A 20,648-nucleotide genomic window follows, 5' to 3' on the forward strand; every position below is an offset into this window, starting at 1 on the left:
ATTAAATAACACTGGATGCCTTATTCATTGAACAAGGAAGGAAGGAAGGCCCAGTCAGAAATTATAGCTGTCGTATTACCGGGCCTTGCCAGAATTAATCGACAAATACCCGGGCTTTCCTTGACATTCGTAACACAGAGATATTTGTCAAAATTAGCATAGAAACTTGCGTGATAAACAAAATTCGCTTTTGGTGTATCAAAAACACCGCTGGAATTCGTGTCAACTACAGTTGAGTTACCAGAGGCGTATGATAGAAATGGCCGTATCTGCATAAATCGATGATGTATGATAGATTGGGTTGATAACCCCAAATATAATGCGGGTAAGTGGATTTATGCCGTCCTAGGTACGCAATTTGGTTATAGCAAAACTATGATCGACTTAACAGAAAAATAACTGAGAACGGCTTTTATTACACTGTATTTGCAATTTCAAGGTAATTACGTTAGCAAAACTGCTTTTGCTTTGCCGCAAAGAGTTTTTAAAAAACTTTCTACGTCCGAAGAAGTATACATTTCACATATTTTTTTTTGTCTAAAAAAACACATGCATTTTCTTTCACAATTCGTAAAACAACGTTTACGAAATAATGAAAGAATAATATTGATGTTGGAGGACACCATGTAGGTACGGATTATTAGAACGACGGCCAAAACGACAAGGAGGGAGATCATTCATGCGCAAAATCGGTCTTTTTCGAATGCGTGGCCTGCAGAAGACTGTAGGCGACTTATATCTAAGGCAACCCAACTAGTATTTGGTGACAAGCATTAATCAATAACAGTAAGTGATATAAATGTGTGTATAAATGTATGTTTATTAATTAGGAGGTCGTTATGGGACGCACCAAAACAAAACGTTCGTTTTACAAACCATACCATAAACTTGCAAGAACACAGCAATGGAAGTGGCACACAATGTATGTGAGACATCGATGACTTCTGTCAGTTCAAATGAAGAAGTTGATGATATTTCCTTAGATAGTAATGACAATAAATCTGTTTGTAATACTTCGTCTACTAGTAGTTCTGCACTTCATGACCACTCACAGTTGGAATTTTTGGAAAATCATTTTAGTGATGATGAATGTGACACCGGCATCCCTGCTATGTTAGATAATTCCATTGATTGTGCAGAAAATTATGGTGTTGTTAGTGCATTGACCACATGGGCTCTTTCTGAAACAAATGTCCCTAAAGATTCAATTTCAAGACTTTTGCAAGCTTTGCACCATTTTCATAAAGAACTACCTCGATCATACAAAACTCTCATACCCAATCCCAACCTTACATATAGACCTATGAATGGTGGAAACTATGTACATCTCACCAACTGGATGTCTGGTTTGAAAGATCTCTTGAAATATTCATTTCAAGGCATTTCAGGAAATATTAGTTACTGTTTGCTCATTAATATAGATGGCCTTCCTCTTTTTCAGCACACACCAGATTATAAATTATATCCTATTTTATGCTCCATATACAAGACTGTATCAAGGCCCCTTTGTGCTGGGATTTATTGCACAGAGAAGTCTACCAATCGTGAAATGCCTGAAGGCGATGTATTTCTCAGGGAATTTTTAAAGGACATTGATTTTCTCTTTACTCACCCCATTTCAACAGGCAGCCAAGTTTTCCAAATGGTAAACAAAGGTATTTACATTTGCGATGCACCTGCAAGGTCTTCACTCAAGAAAATAAAGGCCCACAGTGGATATAATTCTTGTGAGAGGTGTCAAATCACTGGTCATTATGACTCAGTCTCACATCATGTATGCCTGCTAGGTTGTGAAAAGACTCCAAGAAAAAATGAAGATTTCATTTCTCAAATTGATAAAAATCATCACCGTGGAACATCAATATTAGCTGAATTTGGAGTAAATATGGTGCATGGTTTTGTATTAGATTATATGCACTTATGTTGTCTTGGAGTTACAAAACGATTGCTTAATTGGTGGAAAGGTGTCAGAAGGTATAATAAATTGGTAACTTTTCCAATGAATATTCCTCAATTTTTAAACTTCTTCAGACAAAACCAAGCAAAGCTGTCAGCGACTGCTGTACAAAAGATGGATCAGCACATTAAACAATTCAAAGATTTCATTCCTGTAGAATTTAATCGCAAAATGCGAAAACTATCTGAAGTGGCATACTGGAAGGCATCAGAGTTCAGACTTTTTTTGTTGTACACTGGATTTGTAATATTAAGGCACAAACATGTTATATCACCTACAAAATATAATCATTTTCTTAAATTCTGCATTTCTTTACGATTCCTTGTATATTCACAGACAAGTGATCGTAACTTAAATTTATGCACACAGTTGTTAAAAAGTTTTGTCACTGAGTGTCCAACTTTGTATGGAAAAGGTTTTGTGTCTTATAATGTCCACAGTCTTGTGCATTTGGTTGATGATTATAAAATGTATGGTTCACTTGATTTAGTAAATAGCTTTATGTTTGAGAGTTTTCTTGGGGTGTTAAAAAACTATGTAAAATCTGGCTTTAAGCCATTACAACAAGTTGCTTCTTACTCTCACCATGCAAATAGTAATGCTGTAACATTCACCCAGGCTAAATATAATAAGTTAAAAAAGGGTGGAGTTAGTTCTGTTTTAAAAACAATTACTACTATACCGATGCCTTATTTTGAAAATGCTGTTTATTATAAAAAGGCAAGACTGTACAGTGATTGTTTAATTGTGCCAAAATCCTGTGGAAATTCCACCATTAAAGTTGGAAGTGTGATTGCACATGTAGTTAATATTTGTGTCAAATCTTCATGCAAATATTTCATAGTGAGAAAATATGAGAGTGTCCAACCATTTTTTACGTCACCTGTTTGCTCGACCCATGTTGGAATTTTTGAAGTTGATCACTTAAGCTCACAATTGGAGTCATTTGTATTTGACTGTTGTGTTACAAAATGTGTTCTACTACCGTACAAGAAGAAGTTTGTTGCAATAGAAATGGTTCACACCACTTGTTAAGCATAACGTTATGCTGCAACCTTTATCTTACCAAAATTGTTTTTTTACAGGAATAAGCAAATTTTAACAATGAAAAAGTACTTGTGTGTACAGTTTGCAAAAGGAGGGAAGACTGATATTGTTTATAAAAATTGGATGTTGAACGACAACCTTTGCAAGTGGCCAAATGAGGGTCAAGTAGAAGAGCTTGCAAGAAGTAAAGCTCCTTGTATGGATGACTGGAAGACATACAGCTGCAGCATTTTATGTGCATCTAGTAATGATTTTTTATGCTTGCTAAAATTCTGGACATATGGTGCTCTAACCATATTTTTTTCAGATTCATACGATCGCTGTGCAACAAAAGCGTACACTACAAAAGAGGTAGAGTCTTCATTTTCAGAGAGTGACGACAATGAAATGGTGGCACCTCTCCTTAGAACAGACAGTTTTTCAATTCCTTCAAATGTGCCAAAAATCTTTACCAGTTCACCACCAAGGTATGCCCAAATAAAAAATAAAACGAAAGCTGCTATTAATACAAACTCTGTTTCAGCCCATTTGCTATTCCGAAAAAGATGTCACCTTGAAAAAAAAGAAGAGTGGAACAAGACCATTTAGCCAACATTTTTCATATGGTCATAAAAAACTCAAATGAGTTACAATCCATTCAAGTGAAGCTCATTGCAATGGAAAATCAACTGGTTAAGCTAGTAAACAAGGAAACAAAAGCTGCACCCTTGGTAATTAATTTCAAATCAGCTAAAGAAGAACAGGAATTGGAAGTTATCATGGAGAGCATCAAGGTAGTTAAAAAAATGTTACTTAACGGCAGTGCATCCCAAACTTTATTGGCTTACAGCACAACACAAAATAAAAACATTTTATATTTTGTGTTGTGCTGTAAGCCAATAAAGTTTCAAAAAACATTTAGCATTCAGTGGCACATCGAGGAGCATTTACATTACAATGTTACCATGAATATAACAAACTTGCATACTGAATACATAGGAAAAAGCTTGCAGTACCCTTTTGAATGGCACCCTGGTTGGGAATTACTTGTTGTTGTCTATAAAATCTACAAGGTATTTTGTGTTATAGAACCATGGTCGAATTGCTGAGATTGTTGAACGAGATTCTTTACGTGGGACTATACGTTGTTTTTTGAAGCTGTTTCTGCACCGTGAACTTGCAATGAAATTTTCTTGGACGGGCATGGGAGAAAAAAGAAAGCCAAATTTAAAGATTTCTTTCAAGGAGCACAAGCTCTACTTGTTTCTGTTAAGTAAGTATTTCATATGTGACTATTAATTGCTACTGCATGTTGCTTTTAGCTAATTATTGTGAAATCTTATTTTGAGAAAGTTGTGCTCAAGTTCTTTATTTTTAGCATTGCATTTTGTTCAAAAAATTGTTTTTAAACTTAGATGTTCTACATCACACCAAACACGAAAACTTCGGGCATCAGCTGCCAAAGGAAATTCAAATTTGTTTGGCCAGTGCCGCAGATTGGGACGGAGGCAGGGAGCGGCGACGAAAGATCAGTTACAGCAGTAGTTCAAGCAGTGACACAATTCCTGTGACTGATGTGTTTGTGTAAACACAATAAATATTCGTTAAAACATATTGTGGTGGTGATGTTCCTGTTACCAAACATAGATATATATATGGGACATGTAAAACATTCAAGCAAGGTACATCACTGACGGTCGAAGTTAGGCCGGATGTTCACTTTCGTGTCATACCCCATATATAGAAGTACGGGCAATCAATGGGAAGCATTTCTTGGGCCAAGCATAATGCTTTGAAAATTCGATTGTGGCCCGTACATAAATTTCTGACTGGGGGAAGAACCTCATGTTTGGACCATATATAAACTCGGTCGGAACGGAAAAAATCAATAGGTCACGGAACGCAACCTCGAGCAAACTTTACCCGTGTGGTTTTACAGCACTTAATCACAAGGCAGTATTTCCTTGCAACAATTGCTGTTCTGGTAATCAACTTTTTTAGTGTCAGTTGATGGAAAGTGTTTTAACCAAATATTTTCATGTGTTCTCAAAAAACTGTGCATACGGACTTTACTTTATAGTACTGTAACGAATTTTATTTCCTTCACGTCACCTTTCACTTTTGTTAAGTATTGTATGTATTTCATTGTTTTCACCTTTCTTGCTGGCACCTTGTAATTTCACTGTTTTCTTTCGTTGTTACCACCTTATTTATTATATTGTTTTACGCACGTATATTGCTTTTAAGTCTCGCATTTCACCTATTCTCACCACACTAGTTTATTACATTCGTCTCCCCTTTCCTATTATTTTACGCTCCGTTTATTTTTGTATGCCCCGGATGTGCCGCGTGTCGGAAAGGCGCATCCTGATTGGTTGGCGATTGCATGTAACGAACGATTTCCCTAAAAGGAGGAGTCTTCTTCTGGGCGTCGTGTAGTGAGCACCTCTGTTACGGTGTTGTGGATAATTGTGATCTTGGCCAGTGTCATTTGTACTGTTTTTATTCGTTTTATAGTTGAACACGACGTCCAATAAGTTAAATCAGCCTGGGTTACTTTGGCTTCGTGGTGAGCCGTTATTGCAGGGTTCTGGACAGTATCAGAATTAGGGAGGCAGTTTTGTGCAAAGTACCAAATTAGGTAGAAGGGTTAATTGGGGGATAACATCGCCACCCAAAAACATCTAACCGCTTAATTGCAAAGCTGCCGAAATAATTCCGTAACAACTTGGCGAGCACGCCAGGACCCTGTCACCACACCCGGCTGGTTTTACTGGGAAGACTCCCACGTGTATTTTGGTTTTATGATATTTTAAAGGTTGGTTTTTCTTAACAATGGCTTTTAATGTTTTAATGCAACCTCCGCCTTTACGGCCGGGAGCTGACCTAGGACAGTATTTTAATGTATTTGAGTCATATTGTACGACCGTCGAGGCCTCAGAAGAAATGAAACGACACCTGTTCCTGGCAAGCATTGACAACGACTTGAAATGGACAATACAAGAAAAAGACGCAAACTTGTTCGAGGTTTCCTACAAGGACCTCAAACAACGCGCATTGCGCCAAAGGGCTACTGGTCAACACGCAGAGCGTCAACGCGCCGAGCTGATAAGGCGCGTGCAATTACCTGGCGAATCAGCACGTGAATTCGTTTACGCCCTACAGGCACTGGGCGATGGCGCCTACAGCAACTCCGCTGAAGCTGCCCTTAAAAATGAGGTTCTGTACATTACCTTATTGCGAGGCTTGCAAGACCGGCGCCTCGCGGACACTATCCCGATCACCATCAAGTATGAGCGATCATTCAGAGCCGCAGCTCAAGTCGTTGTCAATACGCAAACACCGAGCTTTGTCCAAGTCGCTGCGGTAAACACCAAAGCATCAGAGATGGAATTAGTACTAAAAATGTTAGAAGACATGGAGAAACGTTCCAAGGAAAAGAACACACAACTCGAGGACGCCTTAGCGACGTTACAAGCTCAAGTGGATGACATAAAGCGCGAACGACCACAGTACAACAACGTGCGAGCACGGACTTGCTATGGTTGCGGTGGACTGGGCCATATGCGGCGCGACTGCCCGCATACGGATATACACACAAGGGATGTCGACACGAGACGTCAAAACATACCATGTACACCTTCGTTTTCCAGGTCGATTCGTCGCGCATCGGAGATAAAATGTCACTTCGACCAAAAACGTATAGCTCGAGATACATCCGAATATTTGGCGCCAAAGTCGGTGCAAAAACTCGCTACACCCCGCCGCATGCCCCACCACAACAAGGCGAAAGTGGAAGGGATTTTGGCAGAAATGGACAAACAAGGACTGATTCGGCCGTCTAAATCGCCGTGGAGCAGTCCGATCGTGTTGGTTCGGAAGAAATCCGACTCCCTGGAGGATGATCCAGAATGTCCATACAAAAGAGCGGATGAAGGCCGAGGGATTGAACAGGTTAACGCAGTGGACTTCAAAGCAACCATCGGATATGAACCGGACGAGCTGCTAGAGCGGCAGAGTAACGACCCAGAGCTAGCTGCTAAAGACGAACGACGATGGGACGAGGCGTTGCCAGGAGTAGTCGCAGCTTACAACGCAAGCGCCCATGAAGCAACAGGGGAAGCTCCGCACACCCTTTTGATCGGCCGACCGTTGCGCCTTCCGGCAGATTTATTGGGATCCCTCCGAGAAGATTCAAGACGATCTTACGGAGTGGAGATCGACCAGTTACGCGACGGCCTAGAGCTGGCCGAAGAAATTGTCAGGGGAAGTCTTATGACACAGCGCAAGCGTATGGAAGACCGCTACAACTTGCGACAACGGGAAAAGCCATACTCGATGGGAGACTATGTGCTGTTAACGAACCCGGTCATTCCCGTAGGTCGGTGCAAGAAATTGCAGTATCCCTACAAAGGTCCGTACCGAGTGGTCGAAGTACGCGGGCCTGTGAACTATGTCATTGAAGATGGGACTGGTAAACAACAGACTGTCCATTTCAATCGACTGAAACCGACCACAGATACATTCCCAATGCCCGCTGAGCAAACGGCAGAACCTCCGCAGGCCGAAGATCAACAACCTACGTTGGTGTATGTATTTAGGCCACATACAACCAATGGAGAGTGGACAATGGAGAGGTATCGAATTCACCGGATAATTCGGGCGGATGCAGAAGGTCTACATGGACCCGACGCCGGCCAGTTCGATTCTCGTCGGAGACACACGTGTAGACCAATGTCCAACAGGAGTAGGACAATTCTTGGGTTGGGGGGAGTGTAACGAATTTTATTTCCTTCACGTCACCTTTCACTTTTGTTAAGTATTGTATGTATTTCATTGTTTTCACCTTTCTTGCTGGCACCTTGTAATTTCACTGTTTTCTTTCGTTGTTACCACCTTATTTATTATATTGTTTTACGCACGTATATTGCTTTTAAGTCTCGCATTTCACCTATTCTCACCACACTAGTTTATTACATTCGTCTCCCCTTTCCTATTATTTTACGCTCCGTTTATTTTTGTATGCCCCGGATGTGCCGCGTGTCGGAAAGGCGCATCCTGATTGGTTGGCGATTGCATGTAACGAACGATTTCCCTAAAAGGAGGAGTCTTCTTCTGGGCGTCGTGTAGTGAGCACCTCTGTTACGGTGTTGTGGATAATTGTGATCTTGGCCAGTGTCATTTGTACTGTTTTTATTCGTTTTATAGTTGAACACGACGTCCAATAAGTTAAATCAGCCTGGGTTACTTTGGCTTCGTGGTGAGCCGTTATTGCAGGGTTCTGGACAGTATCAGAATTAGGGAGGCAGTTTTGTGCAAAGTACCAAATTAGGTAGAAGGGTTAATTGGGGGATAACATCGCCACCCAAAAACATTTAACCGCTTAATTGCAAAGCTGCCGAAATAATTCCGTAACAGTACCATTTGCACGCGGAAAGAGTGACAATGTTTCAAATGGGAGGATTACAAAACCTAAGCAATGCCATAATACCCGAGAACTTCATGTGATATTACTGTAAATGATTAAATAAAGGCGAGTGCGTTGTCTGCACTCCGAGAAATCTGTATAAACTTTACCCCCACCTGGGATCAACGTCCACAGTTTGTTCAACTGGCTGCAGAGTTTGTCACAAAAACCATGAACGTTGAAGTGAAAACAAATATTGGCAATACCTCACTCGAGTAATACCCAGGCGTGTGGGTATACAAGTAAACATATTTTCAAGAGCGTTTTTCTTTTCATTTTTTTATTGTTCAAAGACGTAGGTGTCGGTATATAATTATTAACTGCAGGGCTCTAGAATTTCGCTAATGTTTTGAGGTTCGCTTTGTGATACTCATGGTGGATGGAAGGAGCTTCAGAAGGTCGAGGTTATGCAGCGGCAACTTGTCAAAAACTCGCATTATAGATTAGAAGTACGCGTCAAGAACAGTTCAGGTTGGCGTTTTTGATACACTTTTGCAAAACATTAAAGCATTAATCATGCAAGCACAATTTTAGACAGTTTTAGATTTAGTAATTTGTGTTAGTATGAGAAGGCTGCTAAAATCTTTTTGCAGATATTTGGAAACCATTACAAGCATTTCTTTTTCCTTTTTGCAATAATAAAGGTTAAAGTGCAAAAAACTACTACACCTAAACAAGCAACACCTTCACCGTTGCGGATATTGGTGTTGCATAAATGCAGTAAAGCATGCAACATTATTTCATATTGTCTGTTGTCTTTCTGGGTTTTGCTCTCGGGTGTTCGGCGGTTTTCAGCAAAGTTTCTCTTGTCAACAATAGGTTCGATGGTCTGCTGATAGCAATTAACCCAGATGTGCCAGAGGACCCTTTAATTATCGAAACTCTTAAGGTGAAAAATGGATAAAGTACATAAGCATGAAATCTATACTATGAATTCTGTATGCTGCATATGTTACTTATAAATGCTTATGTATATGACATACTGTCGCACAGAGTCTGGCGGCACTTTTGATTTCGCTTTTGCTTGGCCGTAGTGTTTCTACCTTGTTTTATCTGTACGGTTACATCTAGTTTGGTGCCCAACGGATGACTGCGATTGTATAGTCACCACAAAGTTAAAGGGCATTGCCTGGCATGCAGCTTACTCTCTTTTAATTTAATTCTTTCTGTACTGGTACTGGTGTATTATTTGTGGCAGTCATCAAAACTCAAAGTTCTCAACTCACATAAACTGAGAGAAGAAAAGGCAAATTTTGCATTGCAGAAATTGAATTATGTAAATCTGTTTCCCTTTATCCAGGAAATGATCACGGAGGCTTCCAGCGTCTTATTCACTGCGACCAAGAAGCGAGCTTACTTCGGTGACGTCACTATTCTAGTTCCGAAAACATGGAACGGAAGTTACGACTCGGCGCACGGTCAAAGTTACGATCTGGTATTGGCATTGTTACCTTCCACATCAAACAGGGGAAAATTTTTAGAAGGTTTTGTTGTAACTGATATCACGTGATTTCAGGCTGACGTCGTGGTCGTCGATTCCAACCCTGTGTACGGTGATTCCCCGTACACGCTACAGTATGGTCAGTGTGGAGAACCTGGAACCTACATTCACTTGACTCCTGAATATTTGAGGAACGAATCGTTTGTAACTGACTTCGGTCCTCGAGGTACAAATTGTTCCATCGATGATTTTGGCAAGGCTCATCTTTCTGTGCTGCTACTTTTAGCCAAAGTTCAAAACAATCCTATCGAAATTTGGCGTTGTAATATATGCTTCTATTAATGTTAAACCACCTCCAAATAAGTTTGCCGAGAGAACTTAAATTTCTATGCAATAGTACGCTGTCACAAGATAACCAATGCAACAATTACAATAATTTTCTTGACAGGCAAAGCATTTGTGCATGAATGGGCGCATTTACGTTGGGGAGTTTATGACGAAGCATCGACTGAAAACTACGCAGATTTTTACTTTGACAGCAAGCAAGATGTTCAGGCTACCAGGTAGTTACCTAATAAATCTTGAGCATACAACAGCGGATTTACAATCTTTAAACCGTTTTATGACCGTTCAGTATGGTTGATCACGGGCATTCAGAAGCGTCACGTTCATTGCATTTACGTTACCCAACGAACTTTGTCATGACACATTTAGTTCAATTCAACACAGAGGGTAATACACAGCTTGTTGCCTTAAAAGCTAATTGCCAGATCGTTTTATACATCGCTTGAGAAGGAAGTGAGAGGTGGGGGGTAAGCCATTATAGCGGATCCCCCACCTTCAAAGCAACATTGATATTCATGGCCGCACGATACAGGCCCTAGTTCACCGCCACCCATTTTGGTGTAGCGTAATATTGCAACATTCGCCAAGTGAGGTACTTTCCAATCAGTTTACAATTACCGCTGAGTGACGCGAGTAGCGGTTCCTGGCTACTCTTATCTAGAATACAAATATCCCCAGCGGTTTTGCAAACAATAATGTTGGTTTGTATATATTCTGTTGCCTGGTGACAATCTGCTTGCTTTGTGTCGCAACTCTTTGCTCTTCGTCGGGCTGCAAATTGATTGTTTGTCAAGATATGTTGAAACATTTTGCCGCCGCAATGCAATGTTTCTCGGCGATATTTCTGCTCACAACACGCCAAGTAAAGTTTTGCATCCGAATGACCTTTGTCAACTTTCTGCAGTAGACAGCATCAGTATCTGGTTTCTTAACTGCTATTGTTTCCAGTGCACTCCTTGTTGTCAACTTAGGTGCACTCCTTGTTGTCAACTTACGTGCACTTATTGTTGTCAACTTAGGTGCACTTCTTGTTGTCAAAAACAATTAAGATTAAACATTTTTTGCTCCCAAAAACATTATGTTGGCCTGAAAGCATTGATACTATAATTGTTGTCTATCCAAATATTTGCTCTTTTCACCCGCCTCACACATTTGCAAAGCTGTTCACAAAGCAAGGGCACAACATCATGACTGAATACTTTACAGGTGTCCCTTGGGGCTGAAGGGTCAGAACTTTTACTTTCCACCGGATGATCCAAATAATTACAGAGTTTGCAGAGTTAATCCAAATACTGGTTTACCTGAAGCTGGTTGTGTGTTTGTTCCTTACTCTGACACACCGGTCAACGCTTCTTTAATGTCCCACCAGTATAAAGAAGAGGTTTGGAATTAATAATGATACTTCTAGATGTAGGTTCGAACTTTAATCAACATCCTTGCTTGGTTTTTCTGTGTGTTACGTCGTTGGTCGTTTATTTATTTTACCAAGTCCAGTTTAATTTTACAACCCTGTGTTCAATGCTGCCACGGTTTACAGGTCATTGCAAATGTTGTTTGGTTTACTAGTAATATCCCATTCATAAAATTATTGCTATGCTTAAGTATTGGGTTGAACGAAGATAAGAAGTAGGGCTTTAGTAAACTGTATCACAGAATCAACAGATTCACAACGAGGACGATGTTTAGTCATGCTCACCGACAATAATAGTGACAAGCTAACACCTTACAGATCGTAGAGTTTTGTGACGACCAAGTTGAAGCCAACCCGCAAGTAATCAACCATCACAACACTGAAGCTCCGAACGAGCAGAACAGATTATGTGACTTGAGAAGTGTTTGGAGTGTCATCAGATCGTCAGTTGATTTCAGCAACAACAACTTTCCTAATAGCAACATTGTTGATGTTACGCCAAAGTTTTCCGTGGCACAAGCAAAACCTTTTGAGAAGTTTGTCCTCGTCCTGGATGTTTCCGGGAGCATGGGAGGGGTAGGTTAAACATTTCGGGAAATTTGTTTTTCACTTACCAAATAAACCTGAAGCGTGTTAGTACACGGGAGCTCCTTTCAGATGTATGAAATGAATAATAGCAATTTACAAACTTAGCATTATGCGCCAGTGTTCACATGCACTGTCTTAAAAATGGTTGCTGTCTTTCGTAAATCAATTTCGCTTTGGTTTACTGTTTTAGTATAAGATTGAAGACATGAAAACAGCGGCAAGTTTGTTTATAAGCCAATTTCTTCCTGATGGCACAAAAGTTGGAATTGTGGCGTTTGAATCCAAAGCGAACATTTTAACGTACCTTGTTACCATTGACAACAACAGAGAGTACCTTGTGGACTTGATTGGTACGCTCGTAAGCGGAGGAGGAACTTGCATTGGCTGCGGAATTGAACATGGAATTGAGGTGACAACAAACAATGTCATGAAATATCGTTAACACATTTTTCATTAGGTGCTTGAAAGTGATGGTTCATCAGCGGGAGGCGGGCATTTACTTGTACTTACCGATGGTGAGGAGAACGGATCTCCAATGGTTATAGACACAAGATATGAAGTATTAAAAAAGGTAAACGCCACGATAAAAAACAAACATCAGTATAAAATTTTTTGTGCAACAAAACCAACTAATTTGCAACTACGATACTCTTTTCTTATATAAGGCAACCACATGCTCCCAAACAGTTTAGCAAAACAACATTTTGTCCCTTTGTTATCAGGAAGTGGTGGTGGATTCAATATTTTTTGGCGTCACTGTCGCCAACCAAGATCTTCAAGATCTATCTGAAGACACACACGGACTTTGGTTCTTTAATGATGCAACAGATAGCGGAGCTTTGCTCGAATCTTTCAAACAACTTGCAAACAATGACGATGGCGATGTTTACAACGAAAACTTTCAGGTACTACTCATAAAAATATACGAAATTTAAAGATTGCTACAGCATACATTGCTGCAAATTTGTTCTTCTAAATTAAAAAATCAAGATAAATCCACTTACTTGCCTATATAGAATTTCTTTTTGGCCTGTCTGTTCTCACGCAAAAATACAAAGTCAAGTCACACTTTTGTTTACAGCGGGTATTTTAACCTATTTTATTTAATTTTATTTAGATTTACGGAAATACATTCACAATAACCTATTACAGCCAACAAAATGGGACAGTGTTCATCGACTCAACAATTGGAAACCAAACAGTGTTTACGTTTTCCTACTCCAACAACATTGATGTTATTCTATATTCACCCGATGGGACACATTTATGCACTGCAGGTGTCTCCAGTTGTGACGGATACGCAACTGAGGACAGTTCTTTCAAAACAATCATGTTTTCGATTTCTGGAACTGCCACGGTATGAACACTCAACGCTCTACAAAATCAAACAAAATTCAGGTGTTTTCTTTGCTATAGGTCGGAAGTTGGCTATTTCAAATTATTACCGGTACTTCCTCCGACAGCGTTGACGTCATAGTGACGTCCATGGCAGCGGACAGAGAAGTCGAACCGATGGTTGTAGAATCAGGGATGTCAGATATTGATCCAACCGACCAGGAACCGATCGTTGTTTATGCTAAGGTTTTTAATTCAAAATATTTTTTCCTTACATCGCAACAATACCAGTAATGGTACAATTACTCATTTTTACGGATTACCTGGGGTATATTCGTTATTTGAAATCTAAATATATAAGACGGTATTCATTGCAGATGCTAGAGATTTTTATTACTATAAAAACGGCTCTTCTGAAACCTGGCATTATTTACGAAATTAAGTTGTTACTTGCAGGTAACCGTTGGTTACACCCCCGTACTTGGGGCTGAGGTTATTGCAACAGTTTCATCTCCATCTGGAACAACCTATACACTCACACTGTTGGACAGTGGATCAGGTAATATGGGAAACTGTTTCCTTGACATCTTTAAACTTGGTATTTTTACCTATCAACTATCTATAAAATAACACCCTGGAGGTTTTTTTGCAAATGTTTGTTAAATTGTTTCAGCTCCTGACGTTCGTAAGTTCGATGGAGTTTATTCACGATATTTCACCCAATTCGCAGAGGAAGGAAGATATTCTGTTTCGGTAAAAAAAAGTATGTTAGGCAAATTCCCAATGTACACAGATGTGTTTAGGTGATAGTAACGGGGATGGGGAACCAGACAACTTCCACCTACGGTAAATCCCTGTCATCTTCAGCCCTCTACAACCCAGGGTCTGTTGAAAACGACGGTAAGCTGGAGTTGAAAAGTAAAAACAACCAAATTCAATATATGTGCAAAAAAGCCATATTAAATGAGAGCTGCAGACAGGGTGTACATGCACTGTTTCGACCTATAAGTTATCATCAGTGCAGCTGTTGACTGTGTCACTCTGCTAGCTTTTACACTAGCAGGCACACTGATTTCCACTTTGTGGTACCTTTCGGTCAACGTCGATCTGTTGGGTACTCTATACTGAGCACCAAACAAAAGAGACGAACCACAACCAAACGATATTTCACGTATATTTTAGGTACTCTAACTCTGAACCCAAAAGGTCCGACAAATAACGCAGAGACAACCTCCGGTGAAACCGGAGTTTCAACTTCTGAACTTGATCCTTTTACTCGAGTTGTGTCGCCTGGCGGGTTTTCATACACAGGGTATGCTTGGTGTTTTATTTTTTGCACACAGATACGTGAACGTATCTGCAGGTAATTTCAAAATTTACCTTTGGGAAATTTATTACTTTACTCGACTGGACTGCAAGGCACCTGACAACCGAATGCTAAAATGTCGAAACTTGATTGTTCCATTACCATTTTTATTATTTTCACATACACTTATCTTGATTGTTGATGAAATGCATCTGCCAACTCTAATGTCCATTTAAGTGGAAAATTAGATTTCTACATAAATTTTTTTGTAATTATTATTTACTTTTAGAGCTGTTGTTGACCCTGCAGTAGATATCCTTCCGCCGAGCAAGGTCATTGACCTCCAAGCCAGTCAAGTTGACGTCACTGACTTGGAACGTGGAGTCAGACTGACGTTCTCCGCTCCTGGTTCCGATTACGATTCAGGAACAGGTTTGTTTGGTGTTAAGCATACAAGATGAGCTTCGTGTACTGCATTTACACACAAAATAACTGGTGATTTGTGGCCAAATTAATAAAACATTTTTCTGGACTTTGTAACTTTTTGAACAGAGTCACAGTATCTTGTATTTTGCTTGGCGGGAATAATTTCCGTTTAAGTGATTTAAAAAAAATGACAGAGCAATTTTGGTTTTCAAGCTGCTCACTATGAAATACGTTATTCCTACAACGGCACAAGCGGATTGGTCAGCAATTTCGAAAACAACACCCTTGTGGAACAAGACATGGTTATTAACGGAAATATCTCAGCACCCCAGGAAGCGGGGAACGAGGAAACAATAGTTATAGAACTTATTAACATTCCAGAAGATCACGATGCCTTGAGGTATGTGAGAAAATTGTGTGACTGAAAATCATCTTGCTTGTTTTGCTTGTTTTGCTTGTTGTGTCTAGCCCTTCTTACACTGTTGAAGCAACTACTTTCAACATATATTCTTGTAAAACTGTATCAAACGTTACTTAAAATGAAACTTATGGCTCAAAAAGCTTGTGTTATGCCGTCTATGCCAAAGGCATCCATAACGTATGTCTAGCGCTTTTTACAATGTTTAAAGGAACTACTTTCAGCATAGATTGTGGTAAAACTCTATCATATGTTTAAGAGGCCGTGGAGGTTAATTTAGAATGAATTTTGGCTCAAACAAATATGTATTTTGTTGTTGTAAGTATTTGGTTTGCAATGCGAGCAAGTGACCATGCATCTTTGTTGAGTCCAACATCTAACGTTGCCATGATGAACGTCTTCGTCGTCCCGTATGTTCCTCCAACCTACCCAACAAACGATACAACGACAACAACAACAACAACAACAACAACAACTACAAGTGCAACCACTGTATCAACACCACAAAAATCCGGTCAGGATTATGTTTTATTATGAAGAAGAGATTATTATTGCAGCAAAAAAAAGTTAATTTAAACTACATTAACTATGAGACTAGTTTTTTCCAACCACATTGTACTTGTCTATTGCTTTTCAAAATATTATTTTTAATCAAGTTGCAACTATCAGTTTGGAACCGTTTTCGCTTTACTTGTCATCTTGTTGGCGTCGTTTGGGCTATATTTTAATTAGAAGATTAATATGACTTCAAACGTTTTTAGATTGCCAAAAGAAGTTGGAGATTTATCAGTTGACCACCGTGATACTTGCACCGGTTTGTCTTGTGCTTGGTGAGCCGATATAATATTACCAACGGGGGTAACTTATCTACTGTGGTTTTAATGTTGTCCATCTTGCCGAGCGACAGTTGCATAAGTTACTAATGTGCTTCAACCTTTATATTGCGGCCGTAGATTGCTGCCCACCATTTTCGAACACTCGCAGTAAGGAATTTGTAATACAACGAGTGCAAAGTTGGGTTTATTTATGCAGGGTTCCATTTTTGGGTCTGTGGGCCACCCGTTCGATCCAATATATTGGAACCCTAACTCGTTTTTGGGTGAAATGATACAAAATAACTTCAGCACTCCGTATTGTTTATGAAAAAGTACTGAGATGAGTCTCGACAGGACAATGCGGGGTCGCTCAAAGTTTAACTGACTCGCAGTTCAGCAATCCATGTTGAATGGGTTAATCGAACATTCAAAATGTGAACTCTTATTAATTATTTTGCATTGATGTTGGGTTTTAAAATACAATATATCCTGCCAGTAATTTACTCACTAGTGCTTATGTCAAGGAAAAATCATATTTTAAATATCAGGTACTTTCCTTTGCGTTTATCACATTCATTGATAACTGAGTTTCAACATGGGAAGTAAGTATGATTTTGCTTGAGGTTTATAAAGGTTTAAATGGAATGCCATTTGTCTTTGCACGTTAGCTCCAGAACTGAATTTTGCCTGTATTTATCAAACACCATCGGTAAACAAATAAAGATTTCAGCACTCATTTTCAATTCAACCCATAATTTAAAAAACGTCGCTACAAATTTGATAAATAATATTGTCATTTTTCAACCCATGCATTTGTCGTTTTTAAATGCATGCACAGTGCACTGTTTGCAAAACAACTTAATAAACAACTCGTGATGGACAATTGGAAAAGTAGTTTCGTTTAAAAGAGTATTTTTACTGTGTTTACCCATATCCCTGATGACAGAGTAAAGGAAATTATCTAAAATTTAGGAACACAACTCACGGATTTACTCATAATTCTGAGAATAAAAAGACTGGCCCATACTGTTATTAACATTGTCATGTTCGGCAGGAACTTATGTCATCATCAGTTTGACATGACAATGTTAAAAACAGTTTGGGCCAGTCGTTTTATTCTTTTCTAAAATGTTACAATACAATTTGCCATTATCAGAATTAGGATTTTATGTCACCTAACATTTCAGTTTGCTCCTTGATTGCCACCATAGTGATGCACAGTCGTTTAAGCAAGCAACGCAAGAAGTTCATGCGAGAGTTGGAGGAAATGAGGAATTCACACGAGATGCGTTCACAGCCATCGCGTGTGAGGAGTGCTTGGACCGAAGAGGAACCGAGACTTTTTCCCAAGCCAGAAGTTCGTCCTTCCAGCCACGCGCGCACCAATAATGCATATATGATGTAACTTATTACACCTTTACGATTACTGCTCTATTTACTAACGTACTGTGACAATTTTCTATTAGTGTTCACAATTCCCGCTTTATTGCTTACAGTAAATCTGTACAAAAACAAATTAACAAATGACTCGTCGCAATACAATATAACAAAAAACCTAAATTTATTCCTTTTTATAAATTCATGGAATGCAAAGAAATATTCTGATGCAGTGGTCAATAAACCGTAGAAATCGGACTTTCCGTGTATGTGGAATCCTTATGATATGAGGCGTTAGTTAATAATTAAGGTAACAACCAGAAAAAATACTCACGTTGTTCAAAGATGCTGAAACGTACATGCTGCACATTGAATACATACAAAGATGTACATACTGCACATTGAATACATATAAAGATGTACATACTGCGCATTGAATACATATAAAGATGTGCATACTGCACATTGAATACATATAACGATGTACATACTGCGCATTGAATACATATAAAGATGTGCATACGCATACTTATTGATCGAAAAATGTTTGCAGCAAAAGTTTGCTGGTAAAATACAAGAGCTGACGGTGATATTATCGTCTTCCTTCACACAATATCAACAACTAGGACAGCCTTCATGTTATGAAACTTCCCAAAATTCTTCTGTTTGAAGTTTACATGGAAATGGAGCTTAACCTTCATTAACTCCCCCCAAAAAATATCCAAATCGGCCCCCTATGATCAGGGCCAAATGTTTGTTACAAGGCAATTGTTTTCAATTGCGTCATTGCGAATAAACTCAATGTAAGTTAGTTGGTTAAGGTTCAAATGCGATATTCGATACGATGCTTTGGTTTGATGTTCTGTGGGGGAAAAGTTGTAATGTTGGTGTCCGGCAAAGTGACCTGCGTAACTCCATCCTATGTTTAAACAACCTTTAACAACCATGCCAGAGTTTGATATCTCTTTTATTGAGGCAAAATTTCATAACAGGTGAGTTGCTTTTCTTGTACATTGGACCCTGTTAAGTTGACTCTGATGGGAGCAGTCAGTGTGCGAACAGTTAAGTTTACGATCTGACGTCTGGGATGATAAACAACAACATTAAATACTTTGTTTGCTATTTCTGCAGAACTGCTCCAGACTAATCAAACTGTACTGATAATATTTAACTGCATGCCTGGTTCCATCACGACACACTCCCAAGTCACGCGTTCTTATTTCAAATGTGGAATTCGAGACAGGTTAGGTTTCTGTGGGATGAGACAGACTAATACATTTAATGGTTTGGGGACATGGGTGGTTCCATAACGTAAGCATTTTTGTAGGGCAGCGTTGCGTCTAATTACTTCGTCAAACTCTTACTTTATTGCTTTATTCTATGTGCACTTTTTTGAACTAAATCTCCACAGAGAAACGATCTTGTTTGTTAGTGTTACTGCGATTACCGATTCACTATAATGCAGTGGATTTTGTGTCTGTGCTTTGCTTTCTTTGGAATAATGCAGGGGAGTGCCGTGGAATTTAATCCTGCCTTTCTTCAAGGCAATGCCGACAATGAAGAAATGGATTCCATTATGTCAAGACTAAAGCACCAAGTGAACGTCAACAATTTGCAAGTAAACTTTGCGATGCAATAACATTGAAGTATTTATTGATTTATTTTGCTTTGAAAACCAACTGGTCAATTTTGTAATCTTGTCTGCTGTAAGTTGATAACAATATTTCCTTAGGAAAACCGGGAAAACCCAACAAACGATGTTTTTGACCTTCACGCGAAACTGATTGACGTCACCGACTTGTCCCGTGGCCTGAAGTTAATCTTCACTTCCCCTGAATCTTACAGCGGTTGGTAGCAAATATATTTCCGCAAATTCTGTGTAAGAGTATATTTTTTCACACACTTTTTTTATGCGTGTTGCGTAGACACCAACTACGACATCCGGTATTCCTCAACAAGTAAAAGCGAGCTCATCAACGACTTCCAGAGTTGTCATCCTGCACAAAAAATTGAAAAAAACTTTCTTAGGAGCCAAACAGAATTTATCGTAAAGCTTGGAGATTTTTTCCAAAAGCAAGAAGACACCAGGTAGGTGAAAAAGATCTTCACTAGCGAAAAATCTACGTTGTCAGATACAGCAGTAGTAAGGAGTTTTACTTTGATCTACCTTCAAGCATCACTTCTTCGTTATCTTCAAAATATACTGTGATTTCAAATGGAAGTAGTATGACTTTACTACTTGTTTGTTTTAGCACCATCTGGATAGCCGTTCGTTTTGGCGACAATACCGGAGACCATTTATCCAACGTTGTAAAAATCAACTTGTACAATACACCAGTAAATTTTGAGGGAACAACAGCTGAACCAGAAACAACAACAGCTGCTGCACCAGTTACCACAACAACAACATCAGCTGTGGTAGTAACAACAACAACAAAACCGGGCAAGGCGTCACTACATAATCCACTTAAACTAATCGATTTTTTTTATTTATTTAGAAAAAAATTAGTTATAATGAAAACTAATAATTGAAAATTAAATCATTGTCAATCGCCGTAAATGTATTTTTTAACTCTTTTTGTCTCTTCAGAAATCGAGAAGAAATTGGAAATTTTTCAGTTGACGACAATAATTCTCGCTCCAGTATGTATCATAATGGGTAAGTAATCCATGCTTATTGCATGATCACGTATTAACAATTTGTTTGTGGTTTTCAGCTTGTGCTCTGCTAGCGTC

The 20,648-nt window shown here is 39.2% G+C and overlaps 3 protein-coding genes across 3 annotated transcripts; all 3 read left to right on the top strand.

Annotated features, from left to right (window-relative positions):
• Nucleotides 1–839: 839 nt before the first annotated feature.
• On the top strand, nt 840–2,992 carry LOC145896998 (uncharacterized). Its single transcript, XM_082985144.1, has 3 exons — nt 840–922; nt 1,030–1,974; nt 2,032–2,992. The coding sequence occupies exons 1-3, from the start codon at nt 840–842 to the stop codon at nt 2,990–2,992; spliced, it is 1,989 nt and encodes a 662-aa protein (XP_082841270.1).
• A 658-nt stretch (nt 2,993–3,650) lies between these two features.
• On the top strand, nt 3,651–4,571 carry LOC145896999 (uncharacterized). The gene is made up of 3 exons (XM_082985145.1): nt 3,651–3,777; nt 4,073–4,256; nt 4,399–4,571. The coding sequence occupies exons 1-3, from the start codon at nt 3,661–3,663 to the stop codon at nt 4,569–4,571; spliced, it is 474 nt and encodes a 157-aa protein (XP_082841271.1). The 5' UTR covers nt 3,651–3,660.
• A 4,606-nt stretch (nt 4,572–9,177) lies between these two features.
• Nucleotides 9,178–17,940, top strand: LOC145897004 (calcium-activated chloride channel regulator 3A-1-like). The gene is made up of 19 exons (XM_082985156.1): nt 9,178–9,339; nt 9,751–9,885; nt 9,967–10,117; nt 10,340–10,454; nt 11,443–11,617; nt 11,966–12,223; nt 12,426–12,644; nt 12,693–12,806; nt 12,958–13,140; nt 13,353–13,592; nt 13,652–13,816; nt 14,027–14,129; nt 14,244–14,323; nt 14,374–14,470; nt 14,753–14,882; nt 15,166–15,308; nt 15,516–15,702; nt 16,044–16,234; nt 17,723–17,940. The coding sequence occupies exons 1-19, from the start codon at nt 9,178–9,180 to the stop codon at nt 17,938–17,940; spliced, it is 3,066 nt and encodes a 1,021-aa protein (XP_082841282.1).
• The last annotated feature ends 2,708 nt before the right edge of the window (nt 17,941–20,648 follow it).

This window comes from Ascidia mentula, chromosome 4 (genome assembly GCF_947561715.1).
Source record: "Ascidia mentula chromosome 4, kaAscMent1.1, whole genome shotgun sequence".
Lineage (NCBI taxonomy): Eukaryota > Metazoa > Chordata > Ascidiacea > Phlebobranchia > Ascidiidae > Ascidia > Ascidia mentula.

Coding starts and splice junctions, on each gene's coding strand:
- LOC145896998 (XM_082985144.1), top strand. CDS start 840: ATGGGACGCACCAAAACAAAACGTTCGTTTTACAAACCATACCATAAA. Junction 923..1,029: donor CAATGGAAGTGGCACACAAT/GTATGTGAGACA, acceptor GTCTACTAGTAG/TTCTGCACTTCATGACCACT. Junction 1,975..2,031: donor TGGTGGAAAGGTGTCAGAAG/GTATAATAAATT, acceptor AAACTTCTTCAG/ACAAAACCAAGCAAAGCTGT.
- LOC145896999 (XM_082985145.1), top strand. CDS start 3,661: ATGGAAAATCAACTGGTTAAGCTAGTAAACAAGGAAACAAAAGCTGCA. Junction 3,778..4,072: donor TTATCATGGAGAGCATCAAG/GTAGTTAAAAAA, acceptor TTTGTGTTATAG/AACCATGGTCGAATTGCTGA. Junction 4,257..4,398: donor GCTCTACTTGTTTCTGTTAA/GTAAGTATTTCA, acceptor TTTTAAACTTAG/ATGTTCTACATCACACCAAA.
- LOC145897004 (XM_082985156.1), top strand. CDS start 9,178: ATGCAACATTATTTCATATTGTCTGTTGTCTTTCTGGGTTTTGCTCTC. Junction 13,593..13,651: donor CGATTTCTGGAACTGCCACG/GTATGAACACTC, acceptor TCTTTGCTATAG/GTCGGAAGTTGGCTATTTCA. Junction 14,471..14,752: donor AGGGTCTGTTGAAAACGACG/GTAAGCTGGAGT, acceptor CGTATATTTTAG/GTACTCTAACTCTGAACCCA.